The 13,457-nt window shown below is 44.1% G+C and overlaps 1 protein-coding gene across 6 annotated transcripts in view; it reads left to right on the top strand.

The window, feature by feature from the left end:
* Positions 1–710: 710 nt before the first annotated feature.
* Positions 711–13,457, top strand: part of kalrna (kalirin RhoGEF kinase a) — a 140,288-nt gene continuing 127,541 nt past the window's right edge. For all 6 annotated transcript variants that reach the window (XM_072718159.1, XM_023832749.2, XM_023832575.2 and 3 more), the window contains exon 1: positions 711–1,395. In XM_072718159.1, the coding sequence (XP_072574260.1) occupies positions 1,329–1,395 (67 nt within the window). In that variant the 5' untranslated portion in view covers positions 711–1,328. The remainder of the gene's footprint in view (positions 1,396–13,457) is intronic.

Below are 13,457 nucleotides of genomic sequence, written 5' to 3'. Positions count from 1 at the left end.
ATAGCATGATGAAAATGGTGTGGGATTTTGCTGTACACTCTGCTAGTTTGAACTGTTGTACAGTCTCAGAAATGTTCATTCAGCGAGCATGTAGATGCTTTAAAATGCGTACAAGACGTGGAGATTTGCTATGTCAAGTTATACAAGTACAAAGCATGGGCATATAACCTACAGTAAGCAGTGTTTTTTAGTATTGAGTGGCGGCCGTTGTATTCTACCAAGTAGCAGTTTACTGTAAGAAATACCAATAGGATATTTTGGTAGGATTTTGTCTGTTTCGATAGGCTTCTCTCCATATCCTCCATAGATCCATGCCCTTTAAATTATGACATCCGTAAACCCATCCTGATTTCCCAACGAAAGAATCGCGTTAAGGTGCTTTCTTTTGGTATTTAACTGAATGGCACCCAATCTTAACATTCAACTCATAGATTTTAATGCTAAAACGACTGACAATCACTGAAATAAGAACAAGCCAGTTCGTCTCAGAACCAAGACGAGAATGAGCTCCGTCAATTGAGAAGACATACTGGATTTATACACCCCTAATTAATATTTTTATTTAAGGTTATCGCAAAGCAAAAATGACTAGTCTTAAAGCCAAAAACATCATATTTAGCAGCGTTGTAGCTGAGGAAAGACTGTCCCGTGTCTTCAGATATACGGGGAAATGTATCAAAGGGTGGAAAGGGAGGGGACGGTGCGGAGAGTCCGTGCCATTGTTAGGAATATCACCCCTGCTGACAGAAACACGCTTACCAGCGCTGCTTCACAATGAATGAAGATCTGTTTGGGGCAAGACGTCTTCGAATAATAAACATGGGTAATTGATTTGGGGAAAAACACAATCAGTTCTCTTTGAATCACTCGCGTTAAATGATGGAGGTTTTCGTTACATCACCAAAATTGAACAGTGTGCGATTCTAATGTAACCTAATGCTGAAGTCGTTACAGTGTGCCGCTGATTTTTTACAAAGATGCTGACAATATTGCAGCAATATTGGACATTCAACGCAAACAGAACCTATTACAGTAACAGACCTTAATGGGAAGAAGTCTTTATTGCATGTTCAATTTATCACATTGGCTGTGGGATTTCTTTTGTGGCGCAGGGGATGCTGGAAGAGATTGAAATCTGAACAATAGACCTAAAAGCAGCGCTGCTCTTTGTAGCTAATAAAACGGACGGAAACCCACTCCAGGAAACCGAACCGCAGCCACCAAGAACACAAGAATATGGAGGTGATCGTGCACTGATTTTTTTTTTCCAAACACATCTCACTGGATATACATTTCATTCGGTTTTTATTAAGAAATCAACAGGGAAAATGAATTCAGCTGAAGCAGCCGAAGAAGGACCCACAGATTCGGATACGGACTCGTTTTTCAAAACAGGTAGGGCTCTTATTTGAAAAAAATACATCGAATGTCATGTCTTTGAAGGAAATGATTTGGAGGCTGAATGATGACTGTACTTCGGACACACTGGCTCCGGTGTTGGTGTTGCAAAGGGAAACTGGGAAGCGCACCGGTTAAGATCGCATTGTTTCGATCATTTTAAGTGTTGTACTTGGCGAATGCTTGGGGCTAAGAGCTGCTCCAAGTAGACAAATACACTCATGTTGTATTTGTAGTAGTCAGCACATCATGACAAGAGATATGGTGCGTTTGAGCGCAAACTTACATTTATAAATCGCATTAATCGCCTTTAGCTCTAGCTCCTTAGTATTTGTTGGCGGCATTTAAATCCCAGTATTACAAGTACCGTTTCATATAATCTATTGTCACCTTTATTAAAGTTAGTCTGAAAATCTTGTCAAATCATATCATATACAAAACACAATTGCGGCAGTTTAATTGATGTTAATCTGACTCTGCCTGAATATTAGTTAAAATAACTCATGATAGATTTTTTTTTAATCCACTTTATGCGATCGGCAAATAGAAACACTTCTAGTCGTGTAGCGGAGAATGCAGAATGTGATTTGGTTTTGTAATTTGTTTTTCACTATTTTTAATAGTGGTATACTTGTGTATGTAGACATGTAAATATACCTGATCGGACTAGGGGCAGCTGTCACATCGTGCAGTGCAGCTCTTCAGAGGGAGAGTCCGCTCTCACACGGAGATGCAGAGGGAGGACTTTCCAGGTTTGCCTAACTCAGCACACAGAGAACGAGGCAACCGTCTCAGTCATAGCCCTGAGATAAATACCACTCCGGTGGGAATAAATGATGCCCGTTATGTTAATGGTGATTCTGTTGACCGTCGCCTTTGCCCGTGATTTGTAGGCGTGACGGGACTCCGGTTGCCCGGCTGTAGTATGTAGGCCTCTCGTGACACTGGTCATATTTCAGCACTGAGCAGTCTGTAAATTCCCCTCTTTTATATATTTACGGCATGCTGATTTTGTATATGGTAATTTGCGTTATTCTCATATGTGTTGAGAACTGCATAGGCCTGTATGTGCATAATAAATATGGATCTGATGGTAAGTCTATGATTGTCTTTTTAAGGCAGGTGAATTGAATGGTAACGATCTTTCTCTGGATGGGATTATGCCCGTCAGGTTGACTGAACCATGGCCGTAGCCTCAGAGACCACAGGGAGAGGTCCAGAAAGAGAGGGGGGTTGGAGGGTATCAGGGCGGGGGGGTGTTGGCGCTGGCTGAGCCTTTGGGGAAGGGGACACTTCTGGTGCATGGCTCGCTGTATGCCACTGTGGTACAGGAGGGCACATCTTGTCTACCAGTCTGCCAGAAAGAACCAAATGCCCTGCTTTTCACAAACAATGAGGCCTGATCTGGAATATGGCTAACTGTCCTGCCTGGATTTACAGCTGGAGATATTTTGCAGTCCTGTGTGCGTGACCATGCACTTGGGATGGAATAAACAAAAATAATAGACTAAATTCAATTTAGCATTGTATCGAATATGACTGTGGACTAGTTTTTATCTTTGTACCAATCTTACTGGGTTGGGAAACACCTTGATTAGTAAAAGTCGAACAGAACAGGTGTTTTTTAAAAATGATTTATTGCACTTGTTCAGAACTTTCACTTTATAAGAGAATCACATTGAATTTAAGTAATAAACAGAGTACTCCTTGTTTGTAATCTAATCTATATGAAGAATTGGGACACAAATAAAAAAATGTGCTGCAAGGCTGTCTTTGTGTCAGGGTCCAAACAGCTTCTTCTTATTCTTTTTTTGTTTAATCTTTATTAAAAAAAAAACAAACAAAAAAAAAACAGCTCACAGATGGCAGGGCGCTGTGAACGCCAGCCCAGCTAGAATGCGACGTCACCGCAGCGACCGTGTCTGCTTTGGCGACATCTGCTCCTGACTGAATGAGCCCCGTCACTGATATGGGGTATTGATGGTCGGTGGCAGGCAGGTTTACCCCCAGGGGCAACGGGGCAGGAGAACCAGAACGGTCCCCCCTTCAGCCTCAGGCGTATTACAGGGCAGGCTGGACAGGCATTACGCGGATGATGGGGTGGTAATCCATTCATAAAGCGTGCCTGAAACACGGGTAAAGTGGGTCTTTCTGCCAAGGCTCACAGAGGACTTTCGGCCTGATTATTCTGCCCTTTAAAGTAGATTAACCTCGATTGCAAACTTAACCCCCTGCACTGCCACCACCTTATTGTACAGTGGACTCACAGCGGTAACATTTACAAACAAAGAAAAGAAATCTAGCTTATCCCTCTCGGTAATCGAAGAGCCCTGACTGCCCGAATCCATCGTGGGACGGTTTGTCGAGTTCAGCCCGCCGTTTTGTCTTTCAGTCAGGAGTGCGTGGCTGGGCCAAGGGCCCGGATTACAGCCATGGAGGAGGGGGCGGCTGGGGGCCCGCGGATCAATAACGGGATTGCTGGAGCTCGGCCGGTGGAGCCGGGCGGCGGGGGCCGAGCGAAGCTTTCCGTGGCGGTTACTCCCTTTGATTGCACGCCTTAGCGCGCGGCCTGCGCAGGCTTTACTAACCCAATCAATTACCCCATTACTTAATTAGACTGCAGCAGGAAAGCAGCCATTTCTTCCGTGAATTAGATCAGTGGGCAGATTTAGCGCGCGGGACGTGTAGCCGTCGATGCTTTGCCACCATGCTTAGGTCTTTGTGGGGATTTCCCTCCATCTCTACTCTGCCTTCACGGTCCAGGTACAGGAATCTGTAGCACATTTCGAGAGGGATAGGTTGTAAAATTTGCATAGTACAGCACACCCTGTATGACGAACAGGCCCCTTACAATATACAAGTATATCCAAGTCTTATATCTTGCTGTATGCAGGGGTGTAGCAGCCATGGGGTGAGGGGGGACATGCACCCCCCCCAATATTTAGATCCATAAATAGAGCTTTGTATTTTAATGATTAAGTTGTGTCCTCCCCAATATAAATTTCTCCTGTGCCAGTGGCTGTATGGACCTACTACAGTAGTGGTCGCCAAGCAGTTGATCGTGGAGATATTCCACTCCCCCCCCCCCCCCCCAACCAGCAAAATTTACAGAAGGCTGCTCCCCCCCACCTTTGTCAAAATATACCATGTGACTCTGTAGCTCCCCAGATTATTTTCTTTGTAAATGTATCTCTCTTTGTAAAAGAAGGGTTGGAGACTACTGCGCTAAAGGAACTCAGGGACGACATACGAACACTACACACACAAACCTGCAGGGGGCAGACTCCATCCCACAGTCCCAGAGACAGTAGCCAATTGGCCATGCCGCCCTGGCTTGCCTACGGCGTCATCAGCCTGCACAGTCTGCGAGCGCTTATTAGTAAAGCGGGTGGAGGCTTGGGGCGCCGTGGATCTGAGCTACACGGAGGCCTCCCTGGTAGGATATGGTCCTGATGCAGGAAACACGCCACCTCGTTCTTTAGAGGCTTCTAAGTGGCACTACAAGCACGGAGGATAAGTCATCTTCACCTCTCCCTCTTTGTTTAAGTGGAAAATGAGCTTAGTGGTCAGTGGATTATTCAGGCTGCACCAGGGTTCTGGCAGCTGTCACAGTCAATGCGATCATGTGACCCGTCTGAGTGTGAGGGTGACACATTACCAGATGCTTAAGGATGATACCCAGGGGGCGATGGGGTTTCTAACGTCAAGAGAAATGCGGACATCCTTCAAAATGGTGTATGTTTGCAACTATTTCTTGGTCTTAGTATTTTGCATCATTTTACCCAGCAGTCCCTTTGTATAAAAAAACAAGGTTGCTTTATACTGAGCCGATGCCGGTTTGTCATTGATTGTAATCCCTTATTGTAATGCCGTTTCCCTTATTTGTCTTTATGCAGAATGTCTGAATGTCTGCGTCTGTCCACAGGACATAAACGCCACTAAATAAATTCAGCCCAGTGTTAAAAGGAACGTCTGCTACTTTGGGCTCCCGTGGTTATTGCGTTTGGTGTGGACTGCCCTCCCTCGCCCCCCGCCCCCCCCCCCCCCCGCCCTCCTGGTCCTACTCTGGCAGGGAGATAACACAGAGGCTACTCCATGCGCCGTGGATGCCAAAGTGAAACAATGGGGGCTCCCCCAAACCAAAGCTCCCCCCTCCACACACACACACACACACCCCTCCTGCCAAACAATGGTAGTGCCCACAGCCCTCCCACTCCCCCGCCGGTGGGCGGGAGTGTGCTCTCCGTCTGTGCGGGGGCCCCGGGAGCACGGCAGATGGCTAATTGGACACCGCGGCACGCCAGGGCTAGTGGTAAGAGTGGGAGATGATTTGCGGAGATTATTGAGTCATGATCTGACAAGGAAGTGAAAAGCAAAGAGGGAAGTAAGACCCCCCCCCCAACCCTATCCATTCACTATCATCACCACCACCCTGTTTCAGCTGTTCCCCACCTCGAAACTGCCTGGCCATATGCCACTAGTGTGGAGAGGGATGGGTGAGAGACGGGGAGGTAATGGGGTCAGAGCTTATTAGTCCGGCCATTACTAAATGGGCTTTCAGAGAAATTGATAAAGCAACCTCCATGCGACGTACGTTCAGCATTGGCGCATTTAATGCACTGGCGTTTGGTTATTCTTTTAACAGCCTACTGCGGCTGCAAGGTTCACAGTTTTAACTAGATTGCCTTTATTTCAAATGTATAAATTCTGGCTAGGCTTCCTTTACGATGCACATTGGCCTGTGTGATCCATATGGCATAAATATTTTGCATCCCGTCGCATGCCTACGATGCAGCATCATAAAACGAGGATGACTTTTATTTCATCTCGGTCGATTAGAAGGTTGCTCTCGGCAGTTGCATGGTGTGTGAACATTTATGCACTTAATGACGATAAACACAAAAGATTAATTTTGACTCATTAAAGCTGGATTTAAGACGTTGCGTTATCGTTTGGGGAAATGAACAGATTTGCGATTATGGTCGCAAATAGTGCAAATGTTCAGGCTAAATTGTAAAGCTGAAATGCTAATTGTTTTTAATTGATGTGATTAAGCAGGAACCGGGGCAGAATTAATACTATAGATTGCAGTTTACTGGGAAATGTTTTTTGGGTTTATGGTAAAGCGTGCTGCCCCCACTCAGATTGTACCACCATCCTGACCAGGTCAGCGGCTGTGCAAATCAGATGGATGTGTGGACTGTTTAACGTCATACCCATGTAAATGATCATGTGACACATATATTTTTAAGATGGAAAATGTTCTTTGGGGGTATGTTAGCTGTCATGGCCGACTGAAGCATACCGGATGCTCACACTGTACTTAAGCTGTTAGCTGGTTACTAATGACTTAAGTCGTTACTTTGTCACTTAAGGGATTAATTCAGGCACCTAGCTGGTTACCAATGGGGTGAGCTTTATTCAGACAGCATGTGAGATGGTGGTTGGTGTGTTTGTTGTAGATTTGAACCTGCATCAGAAAGTCACTGCATACGTTCACAAGTGAACCAGGTCCTTAACCTGCCAACTCCTAAAACAATGCTTCACCGGATAAACACCCAAGTGTTGACACTACATTTGAGTTATTCTGGATAAGAAAACACAAAGCCAATAATCTCTGTCTTATTAGTAATTCAGGAAGGGCAGAGGTGATTTGCAGGAAAACGGTACAGATATAGTCTTCAGTGCTATTCAAAATTCTATCCTGCACAATAATATTGCAGTCAAGCCTTGTGTCAAACTCTGGATATATGAGAAGGATTCATAGATATTGGTGGACTTCGCGGATAGAAATCATGCTCTTTAAATAAGAAAGGCTCCTACTATGTTTCAGTAGAAGTTGTTTTTTTGGCAAAATTCCACCACCCACTTGAACCTGGAATGCGCTGGATTGTTCTTTTTTCCGGACACATGTCAGTAGCAAGGATGGAGAGCAAAATTAAGGATTTACGCTGAATTTGCACTGCATGTTGGTGTCTTACTCTTTTTATTGTGTAAAAGAACAATACCGGCAACCCCCATACCCCCCCCTCCGCCCCCGTGAACACTCTGTGGGGCAGAAATGACTCACAGTCAGCCACAAGGTCACATGGGACAGAGCTGGACTGCGCTCATACATATTTAATCTCCTGTTAGCCGCGGACTCCCTTGTCCTCCGCGCTGCACGTTTTGCTTTCCGTTTCGGCCGTGCTCGTCTGGCACGACGCAGCTATGTCAGAAATGCGGACCCCGATATGGTTACGACCAGCGTATGCATTTTTGGTTTACTTTAGCGGGTGGTTCAGGGTGCCGTCCTTCTGGATTATTTGGGGTCTGTGAATATTCCACGGCATTTAAAGGTCATTTTAAAAATTGGAACGCTCCAGAGACAGGAGCATTGTGGTGAAGGCCAGTCCGCAAATAGCGGTGGAGCAGGTTGCGGCGAGCGCTCCGATCGCTGGGAGAGAGACCAGGCGCTCCGATCGCTGGGAGAGAGACCAGGCGCTGCGCACCGATGGGCTACACAGCGCTACAATCACACTAATGTAGGCTACCAGCACCAGGAAGAGAAGGGGACACAAAAACCCCCCAGACAACAGGATGACAGACAGTCAGAACAGAGATTTTAAGATCTCCCTGATTAGAGAGTCTTTTACGTACAGAACTCTGCAGTCCTTGGCCCAGAGACACGTGTATGTGTATTCTGTCCAAACTTTGCAGCCTAAGTTAGTAAAATGAGGTGAATGTATGTAGTTTATGGCTCCGAGATGCTAGGTTTGAAAACCCCTGGCTATGAAAAGGCAGGTTTCCTTCAGAATGGCTGTCCAAACCACCCTGATTACAGGCTTTTACAGCGGGAAGGAGGCATGAGACTCAGCGGAGCTGTAAGGGGGGCAGGGCTTACTGCCTCGTGCAGGGTCCAGTTGGCCCTTAGTGTTTAAGGCTGGGGTGTGAGACCAACGCAGGAATGTCAATATCCCTAACATTTTATGTGAGGGAAGCAAAAAAGAGTGAACATTTTATACACCGAGCGCTGAAATATTTTATGCATTTTTGGGATTGCTTAACCTCAAATAACCTTAAATCTCTAAGTTTTATGCTTGTTTTCCCTCCAAATTGTGAGATTTTCAAAAGATTTATATTCATAGTTATCTTATAGCCCCAGACTCCTGTTGCACATTGAGCTTTCGGCTACAGCAGACAGTGTTGCCCTTTTTGCTGTTTTACTGCGATTCTTGGCTGGACTTGGGACTCATTGACAGCTCCTTAGGGCTGGCTCATCCGGAGAAGCACAGCTGGGGTGAGAGCGCACCTTGGCCAGAGACCCGAGGCAGGTTTACTGTGAGACGATCAGACAGACATGTGAAGCACCCCTGTATCCGGTGATGGTCTGGCTCAGACCACAGCACCTCTTGCACCTTTACGCTGGGGGGGGGGGGGGCGAGAAAACAGACGGTGGGAGGAGAACCTTGTTAATATGCCAGTTGCTCGGTTGTTCTGCTTTCTGTTTTATTAACATTCACGATGGATTAAATTATCCTACTGCTGCTGAATGCTACGGCAAACATGGACGTCCATTATGTGTTGCTATAATGAGATCTGTTTTGTTTTGTTTTACTTGTTACGCTGCATATTTTTGTGGTGTTCATTTTAGCAATGATGAGAAGCTGCTTAGTACTGAATACCTGTAGGATGCCAAACAGTGCTATTAGAGAGTTTAGTGTAGCATGTTGCAGTTATATTTAGCGTTTGTTTAAATTGCACCAATAATATGATGAAGTATAAGACAATGTGTAATGGAAACATAGTCGGAGATGAGTAAAAATCAGGAAATTTGACCTATGGACAGCATTCCGCAGTTTTAGGCTGCGCCGCAAGTTCATCATGCAATGCTGTACAGCATTTTAAATTAGTTTACATTGGATGCACATTAACTTGACAGAGTTTTAGACCGTGGTGAATTACTCCGGGTTTCAGTTAAATTATATTGCCAAAGTTGCAATTCTAGACACATGAATGTGTGAAGCGGCTGCAGCGAGTGATTCGATAAATGGTGGAAAAGGCTTTTAAGTTACATTATCAGGTAAAACCATGCACGTTGCATGCTGTAAATCAGGCTTCTGCCTGTGAGTTGCGGCGCTGCATCTGAAGTAGGTTTTATAATTGCATTGCAGTTATTTTTGGAGGGTCGAGTCACACACTGCCGGCTATTACGATGTCACTCCTGCTCAGTGTTTGCCAGATGTGTTGCCTTTTGTCTGTTAAAGCCCCAGGCTGTTAAACTTCCCCTGAAACATCTGGATGAGCGATTGATTCTCAGGGGACCCACTCATCCTAACCCTTTCAGTTGGGTAAGTTGGGGGAAATGCCAGTCAACAGACAGAGGCTGAATGCTGTGGGAACCTCTTCCAGAATATTCTCTTGGTCTCATTGTAAAATCAGGACGTTGAAGTATTTACAGACCCAGATGTGGAGGAACAATTCATTGCACATAATTGCATGTTATATTTACTGGATTGATAAATGAACTGGGAGGAACCAAACATGAATGGCAAAAGTCCCTGGTTAAAATACTCCCGTCCTGTATATTTCCACAAAATATCTTCCAGTTGGTTTATGTGCTTTCAGTTTAAATGCCCATTTTGGTATCAGCAGCCCCAAATCAAAGCTGACTTCTAAGGGAAAAGGGAAACGCCAGACTTCCTGTGGCCAAACCTAAGCAGGAAGTCCGGTAAAACGCGTAGAAAATGTGAAATTTGGCTGAGGCATTTATAACAGTGGCTAATCATGTAGTTCAGAGCCAAGGGCTATTGTGACAGAACTGGCACTGCTGGACAAACTGACTCACAGTCAAAACCTCAATTAGACGACTACGTAATGCACACCAACAGGCGTCTCAGATTGTTAGTATGAGATAATTGATAGGATTAAAGCATGACTTCTAGTTGAATGGCATGCTAATTTACAGTTTGTGCTAACAAGATTATCAATTACCTTAATGGTGAGAAGAAGGATGGGGTGTTTTTTTTGGCAGGGGGTGTTAATTGTCTCTCATTGTAGAGTAGAAGCTGACGGACATGTTATAGGGTATGAGAAACTGGAGGGAATGTGTGGCATTTAGCAATAATAACTAGCCACAGCAATTAGCAACAAGCGCAAAGACAACAAGTCCTTAACTGCATGTTGAACTGTAAGATATAATCTCTAAATTGCATCTTGGCATGTGCTAGACAGGTAGTAACAAAAAATTTTGATAGGGAGACCAGATTTTGGTAGATATTAGTTGTCTACATACAAGCCTATCCGTAAGCTTTGTTTCCTGGTTGGTAGGAGTATTTGGATGGAACCCAGTAGGTAGCTGGGGTCCAGAGGTCACATGTGTGAAAAATTGAAAATGTACGCACCCCCACTTCACTGGATCAGTAACTGAGAAAGGGCTGCGAATGCTCCTGCGCTTTACGGTGGACAACATGGTCCTGGTACTGGTTCTGATGTGGGCCTGTGAATCAAAAATCTTTACACTGGCCTGGCAAGTATTTGGATTCTAAGCTAGTGTCATTACTAAGTCTTTATTGATGATACAGGAAAATTTCAAAGCCCCATGTTTCACAGATATCTGGGAATATCGTATCTTGTCAATATATCATTTTCTAGCAAAATTTTTTCCAATGAATTTTGTTCTTGGTAAATCAGTTTATAATTATTATTTATTTTTTTGTGGATGCAAGCTTTAAGGTTCATCCAGAATAGGCTGCAGAGTTTTTTCCAATAATTATTTTTATTTTACAGCCCCATTTGCACAGATTATTCTGTGTACTCTGCCTGAGAGTCAGGGTTCATCTGCTAAAAGCGCACGGCCAGTTCATTTCAGTTTTCCGAGCATGTTGATAAGTCCACGCCGTACTTGTGCTTGGCAGTCACTGGCTCCAATCTGTCAGCACTGAGTGAACGTATAAAGGAACGGAATTCAGAGGAACGGGGACGCTGATGTAGGGCACCTTGTGGAACAGTACCGTGGTATGATTAATGATACTAATCGATCTGAGGGACAGCAGGACTAGTTTTTCATTCACAGCAACATACATTGTCCACCATTAAGTGGGTAAACGGAGCTGCCAGCGAGGGCCAGCTAGCTCAATGCTTATGATCCTTCCTGTCTTTCAACCTGAAATGCTTGTCTGTTTCATTTGACGGTTTTGTTCTGTTATCTCATGCTTGTCACCCCCTTTTTTTACCCCGTTCTGGCACTGTCTGCTCCTGGGCTGACCATATTAAATTCTAATGCCATTTAATACCCATCTTATAACTGGGATTAGTGAATGGTAATGGAATTTGCCATTTTGCAATGGCTGGTAACCAAACAGCGTCCCAGAGAGTGGAGGGGGGTCCTCTGTGACTCACCTGGCATGTCTTGGCCTCCAAGTTTGTTGTCTCCTTGCATTCTGGCATTTGCCACAGACAGCCTTCAACGAGCAAAATCAAATTTTTCTGCGGTTCTCCTTAAAGCTACAGGGTATTATACACTTGGCAGAAGTTGCATTACGAATTAACATGCCTATTTCTTCTACCAGTTATAATGTTGATTGTTTTATCTGCATTATGGGTTAAAACATCTACAAATTCCAGTGATTTGTTCAAGACCATCTGTTTTGAGGTCAAGACAAGACCCAGTCAAGACCAGCGCCCATCCCAACCAAGACCAAAATAAGACCAAGACTTGAAAATTTAGATTGTTTTTGGTAGGGAACCCATATTGGGGCTGTATTTTCATGTATGTAATTCCAAAAGACCCTATTATTGAAAAACTTTAATGTTCACATGCTCTAAACAATAATGCAGATGCATTTAAAAAACACACAATATAATGAAATCAAGTACACAAAGCCTTCCCCCAGCTCCCTGGCGGCCATAGTAAATTACAACTCTAACAATCAACACTGAACAATAAACACTACCACCAATGTCTAAAACAGTCCAGTATAACAGGATCAGTTGATGATGGATGAGTGAAAGAAATACCTTGTGAGCAGCTCTCTGAAAGGAACGTACCAGTTCCTGATGGGGCGTGAGGTGACTGGGAGCCAGGCCGTAGCCACAGTGTGAAAAATAGTGAGGTCCGGGACCAGGCGATGAGGGGGCTGGGCTGGGTCACACATTACATACAGGAGGCTTGTCTTCTGGGGCGATAAGCAGTGCTAAACTAGTGTTCATATCAACTTTAGGTTACAGCAATTTATGTGGAGCTATTATTTGATATTATATGAATGTGCCTTACTAAATAAATATATCATAAGAACATTACAGAGCATTAAATATTATGGGTATGAAGCATGTATTTTAAGGTTATTTGTAACCATATATAAAGATAAAAATAAAACAAAAATGCTCGATATAAACACACCATTACAAGCCAACATCAAATACACTTTTTATATACAAATTTGGCTTTGAAATGTTTTTAGGGACACTATTTCTGATAACATCACCTTCGTAAGATGTTTATTATTTTTTTTATTAATGACGTTATGTGAAACGTTAGTTAGCCTAATCTAGCCCATTAGGTGTCAATATGAAAGAAACCCAACCTTTAACATGGCCAGAGTAGTCTAGCCTGCGCTTATATCTCACACGTTTCATATAAATGTCTTTACTGTAGACATTATATCAGATCGCCGTTTTGGGACGTTTTTTTTACAGATAATGATCATTGTTTTGTCTTTGCGAATGATATGCAGCCGGCGCACCCTCCAGCACAGTGCTGCATGGTCACACGCACACGACGTGAATTCGAACTGCTTTCAGTTAAGTCCGCGCGTGCAGTTCACTATAGTCGTGCATCCTCTGTCACGCTGATACTGAATGCTCTAGCTCTCTCTGACACACACAGCAGACACTATAATGACACGTTCAAAATGAATTAAATTTCTGAATTCCTCTGTCCAATAGCGTTATACCGCCGGTGCAGCTGGGAGATGTAGTGCATTTTTAACTAGCGCTGCTACAAGAGGACAATGAGGGAAAATTAATTCCCTCTTAGTGAAGGGAAAGACGTTTATTTGCATATCGATTCAGATAATATG

This window comes from Paramormyrops kingsleyae, chromosome 1 (assembly GCF_048594095.1).
Source record: "Paramormyrops kingsleyae isolate MSU_618 chromosome 1, PKINGS_0.4, whole genome shotgun sequence".
NCBI classification, from domain to species: domain Eukaryota; kingdom Metazoa; phylum Chordata; class Actinopteri; order Osteoglossiformes; family Mormyridae; genus Paramormyrops; species Paramormyrops kingsleyae.
Note: the sequence above shows the minus strand (reverse complement) of the source record. Positions and strands in the feature narration are given on the sequence as shown.